The sequence below is a fragment of the Mustela nivalis genome, assembly GCF_964662115.1.
Source record: "Mustela nivalis genome assembly, chromosome: 2".
In the NCBI taxonomy this organism is placed as follows: Eukaryota; Metazoa; Chordata; class Mammalia; order Carnivora; family Mustelidae; genus Mustela; species Mustela nivalis.
The window spans coordinates 114426869-114441031 of NC_139021.1; the positions used below are offsets into that span (position 1 = coordinate 114426869).

Here is a 14163-nt window from a genome sequence, read left to right on the forward strand (position 1 = left end):
AAGATTGTTTCAGTATATCTATTTTCCTTTCCCATCCTTTGTGATACTGTCACATATGTAGAATCTATGTATACATACAATACTACAGTGTTATAACTAATTGTCTTATACAGTCTCGTACCATCTAAAGAGATTAAGAGAAGATAAGGAAAAGCATAGTCACAGAATATTTTAAACAGCCCACATATTTACCATTCTGAGGATCTTTGTTGTTCCTTAGGAATTTGAACTACTGTTACCATCTAGCATTATTGCCTTTCAGCATGAAGAACTTCCTACGTAGTTCTTTTTGGAGGACAGCTCTGCTAACAACAAATTCTCTCAGGCTTTATTCAGCTGCAATAGCTTTATTCTCCCTTTATTTTTGAAGGATAGTTTTGCTCCATCTTTGTGGAGAAATGTTTTTCTCTTAACACTTCGGGTATGTTCTGTTGTCGCCCCTGTCCTTCACTGTCTAATGAGAAGTCAAATGCTGATTTTATTGGAGTTTCCCTGTATGTAAATACATCATTTTTCTCTTGCTGCTTTCAAGATTCTCTATTTGCCTCTGCCTGCCCCCAGTTTGCTATAATGTATCTGAATGAGAAGCACTCTGTGATTATCCTACTTGGGATTTGTTGAGTTCCTTGGGTCAGCAGGGTAATATTTATCAAGTTTGGAAAGTTTTCATCTGTTATTTCTTCCAAATTTTTTTGTTTGTTTGTTTCTCTCTGCCCTCGAAATTTTGGGACTTGTGGTTTGTGAACGTTAGTATACTTGATGTCCCATTTATTTCTGAGGTCCTAGCAATTTTTCTTCAGGTTTTTCTGTCCATTCTTCAGGTCAAATAATTGATTTTAATTTTTATTTTTTTAACTGTGTTATGTTAGTCACCATACAGTACATCATTAGTTTCTGATGTAGTGTTCCATGATTCATTGTGTATAACACCCAGTGTTCCTTCTAATCTGTGCCTTCCTTAATACCCATCATCAGGCTAATAATTTATATTGATAAATTCTTGTTCACTTATCCTTTCTTCTGTCATCTCATATTTGCCATTAAGTTCTTCTAGTAAATTTCTCATGTCAGTTGTGACTTTCGGCTCTAGAACATCCAATCCATTTTTTTTTTAATTTTTTATTTTTTATAAACATATATTTTTATCCCCAGGGGTACAGGTCTGTGAATCACCAGGTTTACACACTTCACAGCACTCACCAAAGCACATACCCTCCCCAATGTCCATAATCCCACCCCCTTCTCCCAAACCCCCTCCCCCCAGCAACCCTCAGTTTGTTTTGTGAGATTAAGAGTCACTTATGGTTTGTCTCCCTCCCAATCCCATCTTGTTTCATTTATTCTTCTCGTACCCACTTAAGCCCCCATGTTGCATCACCACTTCCTCATATCAGGGAGATCATATGATAGTTGTCTTTCTCTGCTTGACTTATTTCGCTAAGCATGATGCGCTCTAGTTCCATCCATGTTGTTGCAAATGGCAAGATTTCATTTCTTATGATGGCTGCATAGTATCCATTTTTAACAAGTCTCTTCACTGAGGTTCTTTATATGTTAAGTCATTATCATCAGACTTTTATTTTTTTCTTTAAACATGATTTATATTGTTCTTAGAACACCTTACAATGGCTGCTTTGAAGTCTTTGTCTGTTAACTACAACATCTGGGGACACAGAAGGGCAGTTTTGACTGGGCTTTTTTTCCCTTAGTATGAGTGACCTTTTCATGTACACACATCCCATCATTTTTTGGTTGTTGTTGTTGAATACTGGGTGTGTTTTGGTACATTGTAGCAATTCTGGATCCTAGCCTCCCCTCCCCACCCCAGAGTTGTTGTTTTTTGTTTGTTTGCTCCCCGAGAACTAGACTGGCCAAATCAGTCAAGTCTATCTTTCTTGCAATGTGTGGCTACTGGGTCTTCTCTGTTTCTTTTGTTGTTCTTGATTTTACATTTAAGTCTGGCTCTCACGGTGTTGTCCCTATGGTTAAATAACTTCATGTCCAGCCCGATATTGACCAGAGTGTGTGCTTAGATGCTTCAGGGAGTAAGAATTTCAGTCTCTGCTGATAGGTTCTTTTCCTGGGCTCAGGTGGTCCTCTTCTCTGCACACAGAGTTGAGGGGAACCTTCTGCAGATCTCCAGAGTGCTCCCTCTGTATGTAGCTCTCCTCTCTCTGGTATGCTCTTCTCTCTATGACTCTGCCTTGTGAATATGAGACTATTTGGCCTTCACGGACTCCCACCTCTGTTCCTGGTTTTGGTTAAGCTCTGCCTCCACATGCTGTACGTGCGCTCTGAGGGCATTAGGCTGGGGCCATGGTGGGGCTCCTTTTGTCTGTTTTCCATCACCCCAGGATCACTGTTTTTATCGTTTGATTGCTTTCATTGCTCTGCTGTCTGTAGAGCCATGATTTAATACATATTTGCCCAGCTCGTTTGTTGTTTCAAGTGGGGAGGTAGGTATACATCCTGTCATTCCACTTTGTACCTCACATGAGCCAGCGTCAGTGCACGTGTAAGTCATTCAGGGAAAGTGTTGACTGCTTTGATTTGAGTCAGTCCACTTCCTGTAGGTGTGTCAGAGGGAAGTGTGAGACAACATCAAAGGCTGAAAAAGCCATTTTTAATGCATTGTCTTCATCTCTATCTGAATGTACTACAAGGGGATTCATTGGTGAAAAATTCTTGAGTAATTTCTCAGCCCCTAATTCCCATATCCATGGTTGCAAGATAACTCATTTGATTAAGTAGGATAGAATCTGCACAGGTGTCCAGCATCCTTGAACATTTCATAAATCATGGCCCAAATATGAGCACGGTGAAGAACGAACTCATAAAATGAGTTTTTATCTTCAGGGAGAAGTTGCTGAAGTTACCTTCGTAGGCGCTAACCCGAAGAACTCAGCAGAAAACCAGGTAAGCATCAATGATTCTTTTGACAGATATAAATCCACTTGTTAATCGTCATTCGAATAGCCTTATGGAGATTGATGACATAATGATAAAATGCTCCAATTTGCTTTTCATCATATTTTTAAATTTTCTGTAGGAAGAGTACTATGGAATTCAGTCTGGGGAGGAAAAAGCACAGGAAACATTTAATCGGGTTTGCTCAGAATCACATATTGCACAAGGTATCAAGAGTTACACTGTCCCTGGAGAAGACAGACATTTGAACACAATCTCATTTATGTATTCCAATTTAGAAACTCTACTAAATTGGGTAAAATAACCAAAGGGCCAAGAATGAAGTGTATCCTTGGTTCCTTCCCCACCCCAATTCTGCCTCCCCTCTTACTGCAACACGGTAGCCTCTGGTCCCATTTCTCCAGAGTGATCATGGGCCCCTGTGGGGGTGCTCCATGGCTTGGGGCCCTGGCCTGGGTGCTTTATCTTGCATCTGCCCTTTCCTGACCCTTGACTGTGGCACTGATGGGCTATTTATTTCTTAATCTTGAAAAAAAATGACACAAGAAATACATGTTTGATGTAAAAACAGACCATATAGAAGAGCCTTTTTTTTTTTTTTTAAAGATTTTATTTATTTATTTGACAGACAGAGATCACAAGTAGGCAGAGAGGCAGGCGGGGGTGGGGGGGAAGCAGGGTCCCCACTGAGCAGGGATCCTGATGCCGGGCTCGATCCCAGGACCTTGAGATCATGACCTGAGCTGAAGGCAGAGGCTTTAACCCACCGAACCACCCAGGTGCCCCTAGAAGAGCCTTAAAATAGAATGTGAAAGTGCCTCTCTTTCCATAAACCTTTTCAGAGGTAATAACTGTTCATAGTTTGTTATGTATCAATTCATACTTCACTGTTTTAATCATATATAAAGTATACATATGTAATGTAGCTATTAATAAAATGAATCAATTTTGCTCCTCTGTAACTCCTTTACAATGTTCTTATAACTGGTGTCCCTGGATGGGCTCAGTCACGTAAGCATCTGACTCTTGATTTTGGCTCTGGTCATGATCTCAGGGTCATGGGCTCGAGCTCAGCATCAGGCTCCCTGCTGAGCATGAAGTCTGCGTAAGAGTCTCTTTCTAGACCCCTCTGCCCCTCCCCCCACTCTCTCTCAAAAAAGAAAAAAAAGAATGTTCTTATAACTCCACAAGATAACTAGGCATATTCTGGTTGTGAAAACTCAAACAATAAAGAGATATGTAGATGAAAAAGAAAGTATACAAAAGTGATTTCAAGGTCAGATTTTTTTAGTGTGGCAGAGGCTGCTTTTTCTGTATCCATGAGCCATTCTTCCCAGGGACCACTGTTACTTAGAACCCTAAACACCCTTCTTCCAAACGAGCCTTCCATTTCTGTTCATTGAAATATCCTTATTGCTCTGATAACAATTGTGGCAATATGACATCGTCAAATATGACACTGAGGAAAAATGTTCTCCTGCTTGGAAAGTCAACATGCACCTGTTGGAAATAATTTCTCTAGGCAGTCAAACTGTGCCATAATATTTGCATGTTTATAGCATTGTTTCCTGAAGATATCAAAGCATTATGGCAAAACTGCAGGATTAGCTGTCCTTTGATACCCTTAGGCTGGAGAAATACCATCATCATTATTGCCTTGGAGAAGCAGGAGAACAAAATGCTTAAAGCACTATAACAAGAATAGCATTGGCTTTTAAGAACGCTCTAGGACTTGGCATACAACAATTTTTCTTCCCTTTTATGTTAGTGATCCTCACCACTATTCATCGAAGTTTGTCTCTTTGTAGCCACCAGGTGAAACGCTTTACATACATTATTACATTAATCTCAGTTAATCCTCCCTACTATCCACTGGCTTACATTTTATTGTCCCCACTTTACAGATGAGGAAACTGAGGCCAGAAAATCAAGTAACTAGGATTAACTAATTGTGTTTCAGGTAGAGATTAGGGTTGGGAGGGGGGAAAGGATAGCCACATAGTTCACATATGCAGTGTCTAGACTCATTCTGTGGTCTACACTCTACACCTGTCCATGAGATTTCACCCAAACTCCTACTCCATCCACAGCCTCTCCAATGTCCCTCTGCCCTAAATGGCCAGAGACCCTTCTCTTTATAAGCACCATCATCATAAAACTTTATTGAATATAACCTATCAGTTGAGTAATTTGAGTTTTAAATAATCCCACGGCCTAGGCGTAAGCAATGAAAAGTATAAAACTTTTCATTCAGCAAAGTTTTATACCTGTAAGTGACAGATATAAAGGGATTTAATGGGCAAAAGGGAATCAGACACAAGTCCTGCCCTTAAGGGCCCACAATCTAAAGATTTTTGAGGAAAATTGGAGATTTATGGCCTCTGTATCTTTTAATTTGTTATATCATTCAAATCTGTGCTTTACTTGACACCGAATTCTTGGTCTGAACTGAATTATTATAGCTATTTTCCAATGGGAAAAATATAACCTGCTTTTGATGTGCTTTCTAGCAATCCATTATGACAAAGTATTGGGATTGCTTTTCGCACCCGAGGACAGGGAAGATGTATGCATTCTTTTCAGTTCTTTCACTCAGGAGCTATATTTACTCATAATTCATTTATCCAGAGAAGGAAAGTTGAAGAAACTCTACCATTTTCCTTCCCAAGTCTTGAGGTAACTAGAGAAAGTCTTGGAATGTAGATCAATAAACATGTCTTAAGAAGGTTTGACTTATGCCTTTTTTAAAATGTCAAGTTTTTTTCTATCTCTTCTCCACCCCCGTTTGCAAAATTTGATATCAACTCTAACATTAAGATCACCCAGTTTTCTAAGGACATTAGGAGAAGGAAAGGCAAAGAGAAGGGGGGAAATCAGAGAGGGAGATGAACCATGAGAGAGTGTGGACTCTGGGAATCAAACTGAGGGTTTGGGCAGGGGGAGAATGGGGGATGGGCGAGCCTGGTGATGGGTATTAAGGACGACATGTATTGCACGGAGCACTGGGTGTTATATGTAAACAATGAATAATGGAACACTACATCAAAAACTAATGATGTACTGTATAGGGACTAACATAGCACAATTAAAAAAATAAAATTAAAAAAGTCATGGTGTGTAATAGTCTGGATAAATGAACATTCTGAAGACATTATCTGGAATGTAAAGAGAAACACCTATGAATTTGGATGGAATTCTACTACATTTTCACACACGATATTGGCAGGTGTGCCTGCAGGCCACAAGGGACATATTTGCAGACAAGTTCCTTCCATGACCATGCAGGGTCTCACCAGTTAAACTAATTGCATTTCAGACCCATCAGACCTTCCTCACTGTTGAGAAGTATGAGGTCACCTCAGCATCATGGCGGACAGTGCATAACGACGCCTCCTGGGAGACTCGGTGAGCATGTCTGTTGGATATTTTGTCTTTCAAGCCTTGACAATAGAAGACAAATGGGAAGCCTGGCTCCATGCATGATATTAATGATATCAAATTCCCAAGGATCCTTCTGGCCATATTTAGTTGATTTATTAGAGTTCATTTAGATTCTGTTTTTCTGCAAAATATGGTGGTATGTGCTTCTGGCAGATTAGGTGCTAATGAGGTTATGACCTCCATCTTTGTAAACATCTGTTAGTTTGGTTTCCTTCCATGGCCGCAGACATTGCCCCTGCAGACTGCTGAGCCTTCCTGCAAACTGGCCGAAAGGCACAGGGGGTGGGCTGTGGCTTCACAGAGTCTGATGCTCCTTCTGGAACAATCACCAGTCTACACGCAAAGTGTGTCATCTGTATATACCTGCCCAAGGATCCTTCATTTGAGCCAAAGGGATATTTTGAAGATTTGTAAACTGTGTCCGAAATAAGAGAATGTTTCTTCTCCCAATTGTCTACATTTCACACTGCACAAGTGGTCAGAGGTTTTGGGAATTTGTGTTGAATTCCGATCGCCTTCAGCTAAGTGACGGGTTGCATGTTGGTTTCCTTCCCAGGGTTAACCGGAAATCCAGGTTTGACCACACTGTTGCTCCTTTGATAATCACCCATAAATATAGCATATATTTTCCTCTGATCTTTAGGACTCTAGGGTATAGGTCATTTTTTAAACTAATAATAAATACATATTTATGGTTAAAAGAAGACTATACAGTTAATAAAATTGATTTTGTTTTTTGAAAAGCCCCAAATCAGAATGACAGTGAACACTGAGGACACGGATAGGCTTCCGTCCTGTCCACCAGCAGCAGTATCGTTGCGCCTATCGTGAGAGCGCTGGGCCCATCCCTGAAAAACACAGAACATTGAGAACACCCTCTCTGCCCAGAGCACTCACTCGGCACCCAGCTGGGGACCTCAGTCAGTTAGCCAGTCGTATCTCACTGGCAGGGTTATCTGAGCTCCGTGTTGTGGTCTGCACGGACCCGTGTGAGCTGACTCCATCTGTTTCTGTAAACCCAGCCACTGTGCCACACCTCACCACGCTCTGATCCTACCAGAGGGTTCTGTTCCTCTACTGTACCCTGTGCTTTCCCGCTGAAGCCACTTTGCCTCTTGGTTCCTTCTGCTTGCAATGTCTTTCCTCTGGGCACTGTGCACTCAGTTTAAATAACATCTCCATAGAGATACCTCTGCCTTACTTGCTTCATTTACTTACTTGCTTACTACTTACTTGCTTCATTGCCCAGCACTTTTAAGATTATTTGTCGATTTCTGGTTTATTGCCCTTTCTTCCCCCACCTGGCCCCAGAGAGAAGACGCTCCGTGGAACTATGGGCCATGCCTGTCTTGCTCACTACTGTATCCTCAGACCTAGAATAGTCTGGCACAGGCAGTCATTAAATATACACTTTGAACAAATGAATCTAGGTGGGAGTTTTCAGTGTCAGTTGACACAGGATGACAAAGGCAAACAGAATGTTCTATCCGTTCTCACACAAGAGATGTCATATATTCTGAGTATCAGGTGAGGGAGGCTCCTTGGGATGGATAGTGTGTGGGTAGTTAGAAAAGTAGAACAAGTGGAACTATTTCTATGAATGCGTATTTCCTAAAAGGTCCCTTCTAGAAAGTCAGTATTTGTCCCTGTTCTGTTCTTTGCTATATTCCCAATACCCGTGCAAGTGCCTTGGTTAGGCTAAGTACTCCCTGAGCATTCATTCATTTTTCGAATCACACATTTTTAAGAGTAAAACTTGGTTGGTTTGTTTTCTACCAACAGTTTCTATTGGCACAAGGGGCTGCTGGGTCACAGCAATGCCACGATACAATGGCACATCCCAGACACCGCCCAGCCTGGAATCTACAGAATAAGATACTTCGGACACAGTCGGAAGCAGGAATTTCTCAAGCCGGCGGTCATCCTTCCATTTGAAAGTGCTTCCTCTGCCTTTGAAGTAGTAACTGCTTGGTGAACAGTTGAGAGGTCATTGAAACAGCAGCTACACTCGCTGATTTATAAAAATGATTTCACATGAATGTACACTGTGATGATGACTTCGATAATTGTCCCTATTGGGGGACAGGTAGTTAATGGCGAGTGGGACCAAGGGGGGTGGTGTGTGGGGGTCCCGTTCTTTTTGCTCTAGGAGCTTTGCACACCTGATGGTCTAAACCTAATGCATGAGTTCCCTTACGGCTGTTTGAAGGAACACGTCCCCTCAGTAGGAAGTCTCTGAAAAGTGAGGGAGAGTGCTTGCAGATATGTGAGCAATGGTCCAACTATTTATGTACAGAGTTGTTGACTGTTAGTGCTGGGGAAGATTAAAGAGATTGTGGACTTCGATTCTTTCTTTTGCAGATGGGAGCAATGAAGTTTCGCAGATTTAAGATTATCAGAGTGTCCAGGACTTCCCCCCCCCCCCACCACTTGCCCCCATCACGCTTAAAAATATATAAACACTGACCATCAATGTATACGCCCAATTAGAGAAAATTAGTGTGGAAATGAGCATATGCTACCTCTTCTGTCTTGAGCATACCCTCTCAGAGACATCGTCCTGGAGTCAATGTGCCTGATCCGGGACTCGTAATGCTGGTAAATTACTTCTGGCATTGCCTTCTGAGGCCAATCACGAGAAAGTCAGACCTGTAATATTTTGTTCATATCTTGTGTTTCCTTCACTGCCCTTATCCCTTCGAGTTGTGTCTCCTATTCCCAAGACTGGTTCTAAGGGATTTTGACTGTTTTCACTAATCGCATTCACCCCTCAAACGCAAGATTTGCCATTAGTGGAGATATTTAAAACAAAAGTGTTACTGGATTGGAAGGGGGTCCTTAAAAGACAAGCTCTAAATTCATTTATCTGTCTTTTGTCATGCACTTACTCATGGACCTGTTCAATCACAGGATATTTACTAAGACCTACATACCCACTATTGTACTAGTGCCCGGCCTTGGCAATTATTGTGATCATACTTGGGATGAATGTGTAAGTGTCAAAAGGGGACTGTTTCAATGGAGAACGTTTAGTATATAAATTCAATACACTCAGTTCAGTATATAAATTCTGGAAGACATTTAAAAAGCAGTAATCTCCAAGTGTTATCTTATACATAATCTGGGTTGGATGCTCTAATTTAGGGGGAAAGAGGCTCCAGACAATTTGGAAAAAGCTATTTTCGTAGTTATTTGGGGGGCATTATGAAACACCCAGCCCAGTGTCCGGAAGAATGAGATATGACAGTCTGATATTGATCGCCCAGAAGTACTGATTCCGTTTAAAATTATCCAAGTTAACAAGAAGCTGGCTCCCAGGCTACCAAGTAAATTTCCAAAAACCAAGTCATGCTTTTGTATGTATGTAAAAGCTTTAGAATTTTAGGGGGAAAAATCACCCTCTATTTCAAAAACAAACTTTAGGGCTTGAAAATAGTCCTGATACTAAGAACCATAATCCTGGTGTTCACTGATATATGACCAAACACATTGTATCGCACTGGAATGGACCTGGGACACTCTGGTTCTGGTTCTGTGGAGGCTCCCTGCTGGACAATTAGCTAATCGGGATTCCAAAGAATAGTAGTCATTTCCCCTAAGCACACACGGTGTTTACTATTAACAGTTCAGAGGCTTTGAGAAGCAGGGAATTCTCAAAGTAGTTGACCTTAGACAGATAAATGACATCAGAACGGATGATAAGATTTTAAAATGCATTTCTCATGATTCAGAAGAGCTTTTGAATTATTTTTCACTACCTCCATGCCTCCCACTGACGCTCCCCAGTGGGTCTGTGATTGCCTGTTGATGACTTGCAATGGTGCCGAGCCAGACACGACACTGCTTTGGTGCTGAACCTTCCGCACCCATCCTCCGTCCACCAGGACCCCTGGCCCCAAACAACCCACAGAAATGTGTTCGTTCACTCGATGCCGTCTCTCCCAAGCCACGCAGTCCTAGCTCTGTGGTTTGTGTAGGAAAATAAGACCAGATCCTGCATGATCATAGACCATAGCTCTTCACGCCTGCATTAAGCAACACCACAAAGAGGCAGATCCGATCTGTGAATATATAGAAATCTACATCCCAGCGGTTTTGTGGCTGCTGCTGGGAGCAGCTCTTTGGAGCCAAATCATGTGGCAAAACCTCCTGAAACGGTTGGGGAACATGGGGAAAAAAGGAATATTGTTGGTGGGAGAAGGTGTCTGCAGAAGGTGTTGTGTCTCGTGTCAATGTATCTGTGTTCTATCTGTAATCTGTCCTCTCTGGTTTGAAGGAGGCTGTGACTTCCTCAGAAAGTACTGAATGATGTCTCTATACTTTTCAATGAGTATTGTGTCGAATTGCTAATATGCAATATCATATTTAATAATAAATTAGTAAGTACAATTGGGAAAGTATGTTCTGTTGAGAAGTGGTATGGACAAATGGACACTGTTTTTCCTAAGAGATGGAGTGAATGGGGCTGGATTCCACGTAGGTCGGGTCAGAAAGTGATATGAATGGTGTCTGTAAGTAACCACCCAGACATAAGGGGTCCTCTTCATTGGTTCCTTCCTGCCCTCCAAAGATTTATTGTTGGAAAAATACACATGGTTTTCGAACATTTTTTTTTTTTTTTTTTTTTTTTTACTACTGGACAACTGAGAGCTTCCTAGGCAGGTAGTTATCTGTAAAATCGTTTCATGAGCCAATTCTAAATAAAGATGCCAAGAATGAACAGGTGAGTATCCTTCTCTGATTTACTCTCTCATGCTTCTCCTCCAATGTAGACAAACACACTGTCCTTCTGTAATAGGAGCACATGGTTTTCATCTTTAGCCAAAAAGATTTCATCATTAGATGATCCTTTCCTGTCTTTAGTTCTTCAAATAAAGATTTTGGCTTCTGGCTGTTCCAATCCCACCTGCCTGTTTATAACTGGCTTTTGGAATATTGTGTCTTATATGATGTCACAGAGGAAAGTTTGCATGTTCCTTAGTGATATAGTTAGAATGTGTTCATCTGTAAGTTACAAAACATTCCTGATCAACAGGGGTCCAAATAGTAAAGACATTGACCATCAGACGTAGCAGTAATTCTTAAGGTGACAGAGCCAGCTTTCCCACAACCATTCTATGACGTCACTGGCTTTTTTTCCCCTTAACATACTAACTTTCATTCTCAGGCTTGTCGCCTCCATCTAAAGAGAGCTCCCTTGTGTCTTCCAGTGGCAAGAAGGAAGAGGAGAGTTCCCAGAATCCACACTTGGAAGGTGCAAAATATTTAGTAGAATTCTCCTTACATTTCCTTGTTTACAGTTGAGTCACATGCTTCAGGGGAGCCTGAGAAAGAGAATATTTGGCATTTTTTTTGCCTCTGGACGGGGAGGCAGGTTCTGATCAGCAGGGAGAAAGAGACGGGGCAAGTAGCTGCTGTGTAAGAGGGTAAGCACACTCTGTGACCCACACTCCCAGTTACCATGACAAGCAAGGGACACTAGCCACAGAGCCAACTTAATAGCTCTTTGACCTAATTGGCACTCCTTTTCCCTTAGCAAATCTGTTTCAGGAAAGAGCACACTTTGGAACCTTGATGGCGACAAGACGCGCTCTCTACACAGCAAAATCCAAATGTTCATTCAACAGATTTACACAGAGCCCCTGAATACTTGGTGGGTGTTGTGATAGCCCCTAAGGATATAGTAATGGTTAACACAGCAAGCTCTTGTCATCAAGGAACTTCGAGTCTTAGCAGAAGATGCAGACAGGTAGATAGGCAACTCTGTAAGAGTGACCCAAACTGCTGCTGTTTAGGTTATGAGAGGTGGTGTTGGGGATATTGCAGGAGGCGTCCTGGGGAAAATAACATCTAAGCTAAGACCCAAAAGATATTAGCTAGAAGAAAGGTAGTGTGTGTATGTGCGTGTGTGTGTGTGTGTGTGTTTCCATGCATGGTTGCAGGATGACTACACTTTCCAGGTAAGGGGAATATGAAATAGTTTATCAAGGCTGTAGTTACAGTGCAAGGGAGGAATTGTCAGAGATACAACCCTGAACTTCACCTTCAAAAAAGGCAATTTGGAGTTACATTCATATTAGCATTTCCCCCTTAAGACCTTTCACTTAAAATATGAATGCACTGAATGTATTTTCCCTTTGCTAAACTAATAAGACACAACTATTAGAACTCAGGAAACTGATTTTTGGTTCCCAGTCTCCAGTGACATTAGGTATCAACTTTCTGTCTTCATAGGCTGGAACCATTTCTTGGAATTGAATTTATAAAGACTTCTTTTGCTCTGTCCATCTCATGTTTCCAAATCTTGATTTTGCTTTGCTTTTTTATGCCTACTAAGTGGGTGAGTATAGCCAGTAAAGACCACTCTCTCCCTTGAGATGGAGTCCAGAGTTCCAGCCTACATCTTGTAAGATGTCCCACCCACATGAACTTCAAAGTTACCTTGGTGTGTCTAATTTTAAGTTATTGGAGACTGAGCCTGTGTTGATTATTTTTTTTTCTTTTTTGGCTGTGTTTTAGGATAATGAGCTATCAGAAACCTGGGATATTGGCTTTACACTAGCAGGAGTAATCAAATCTCCCACCCTTCCCTCTGGATCCCCACTCTCCGGAAAGAGTGACATGACCATATTCCCCGCTCTCTTGGAGCTTTCTTATTCAATACAAGACCAGGGTAAGCTGAATGAGCACAAGAACTTAACATCCCATTGTAACTTCGAAAAAGTGTCCAACATGGACCCACAACATTGCTGAGTGAAATTTCAGTCAACTAGCGTGTATGATTTTATCAAGTTGGCATCACCACAATGCGGAGAGTATGCACTTTGAACGTCTTTCTGAAGCTGCGGCTGGTACCCTGCTGATGTATTGCTACTCTTTGGTAAGTTCCCCTTAGCCTCAAGCCCACAGTTGTAAAGTATCTCAGGGAGTCAAAGGGGTAGCTTTTAACCATGGGATATAACTGAGAAGTTGTATAATCTGAAGGAGAGAACCTAGGATTTAAAATCTGGTCAGCTTGGATTGAATTATGTCTGTACCCTTGGGAAGGTTACTGAGCATTCCTGCTTTATAAAATGGTGTAACAATAATGCCTTTCTATGACTGATATTGGGCTGTAGTAATTAATGTTTAAGAGAGGAAACTCATTGGAAACTAACAGGAAACAAATTCTGGAGACCAGTTGGTTTAAATCTTAGTTCTACTATTTATCCAATATCCAACCCTGAGTAATTCACTCAGTTTCTTAAAGCCACAGGTTCTTAGTGCAACTCAATTTCCTAATATATGAATGAGAACAACAAAAACACATACAGTTTTTATTTGTGAGATTAGAATAAGGTAGAGTTATTGGTGGAGTATCTGGCATATAGAATATGCTGAATTTATTTAGTTGTTGATGGACTTAGCTGTCACTGAGTATTATGTAAGATTATGCAGATAAATATCTAGAAAAGAGTAGGAAATAAAAAAGAATCCTCCATTGTGAACTGAATCCATCATTTGCCTGGAGACATTACGCTTCTCCTAATCTTTTGGCTCTCTGAGGTCAGCGTGGGAAGAGTCAGAATGCGTGAAAACTGAGGCTCTGAGAGTTGTGTAGACTGAGAGATAGTGGAGATCAGAAGTGGAGCCAGAAGAAGGTTCAGAAATGTGTCAGAACATGGAAGTGTATGAAACTCTACAGTTAAAATGGTCATGCCTTACTGATGGATGGGATGGGGAGGGGAAGAAAGATGGCTTTACCAATTTAAAACACTAAAATGTCATTTGGGTGACAGTAGCAGTAGAAAGAAA

At 41.3% G+C, this 14163-nt stretch overlaps 1 protein-coding gene across 5 annotated transcripts in view; it reads left to right on the forward strand.

Annotated features, from left to right (window-relative positions):
* The window catches only part of ASAH2 (N-acylsphingosine amidohydrolase 2), a 94717-nt gene extending 85693 nt beyond the window's left edge, over positions 1-9024 (forward strand). For all 5 annotated transcript variants that reach the window (XM_082721086.1, XM_082721087.1, XM_082721088.1 and 2 more), the window contains 3 exons: positions 2857-2916; positions 6245-6333; positions 8152-9024. In XM_082721086.1, the coding sequence (XP_082577212.1) occupies positions 2857-2916; positions 6245-6333; positions 8152-8344 (342 nt within the window). In that variant the 3' untranslated portion in view covers positions 8345-9024. The remainder of the gene's footprint in view (positions 1-2856; positions 2917-6244; positions 6334-8151) is intronic.
* Positions 9025-14163: the final 5139 nt, after the last annotated feature.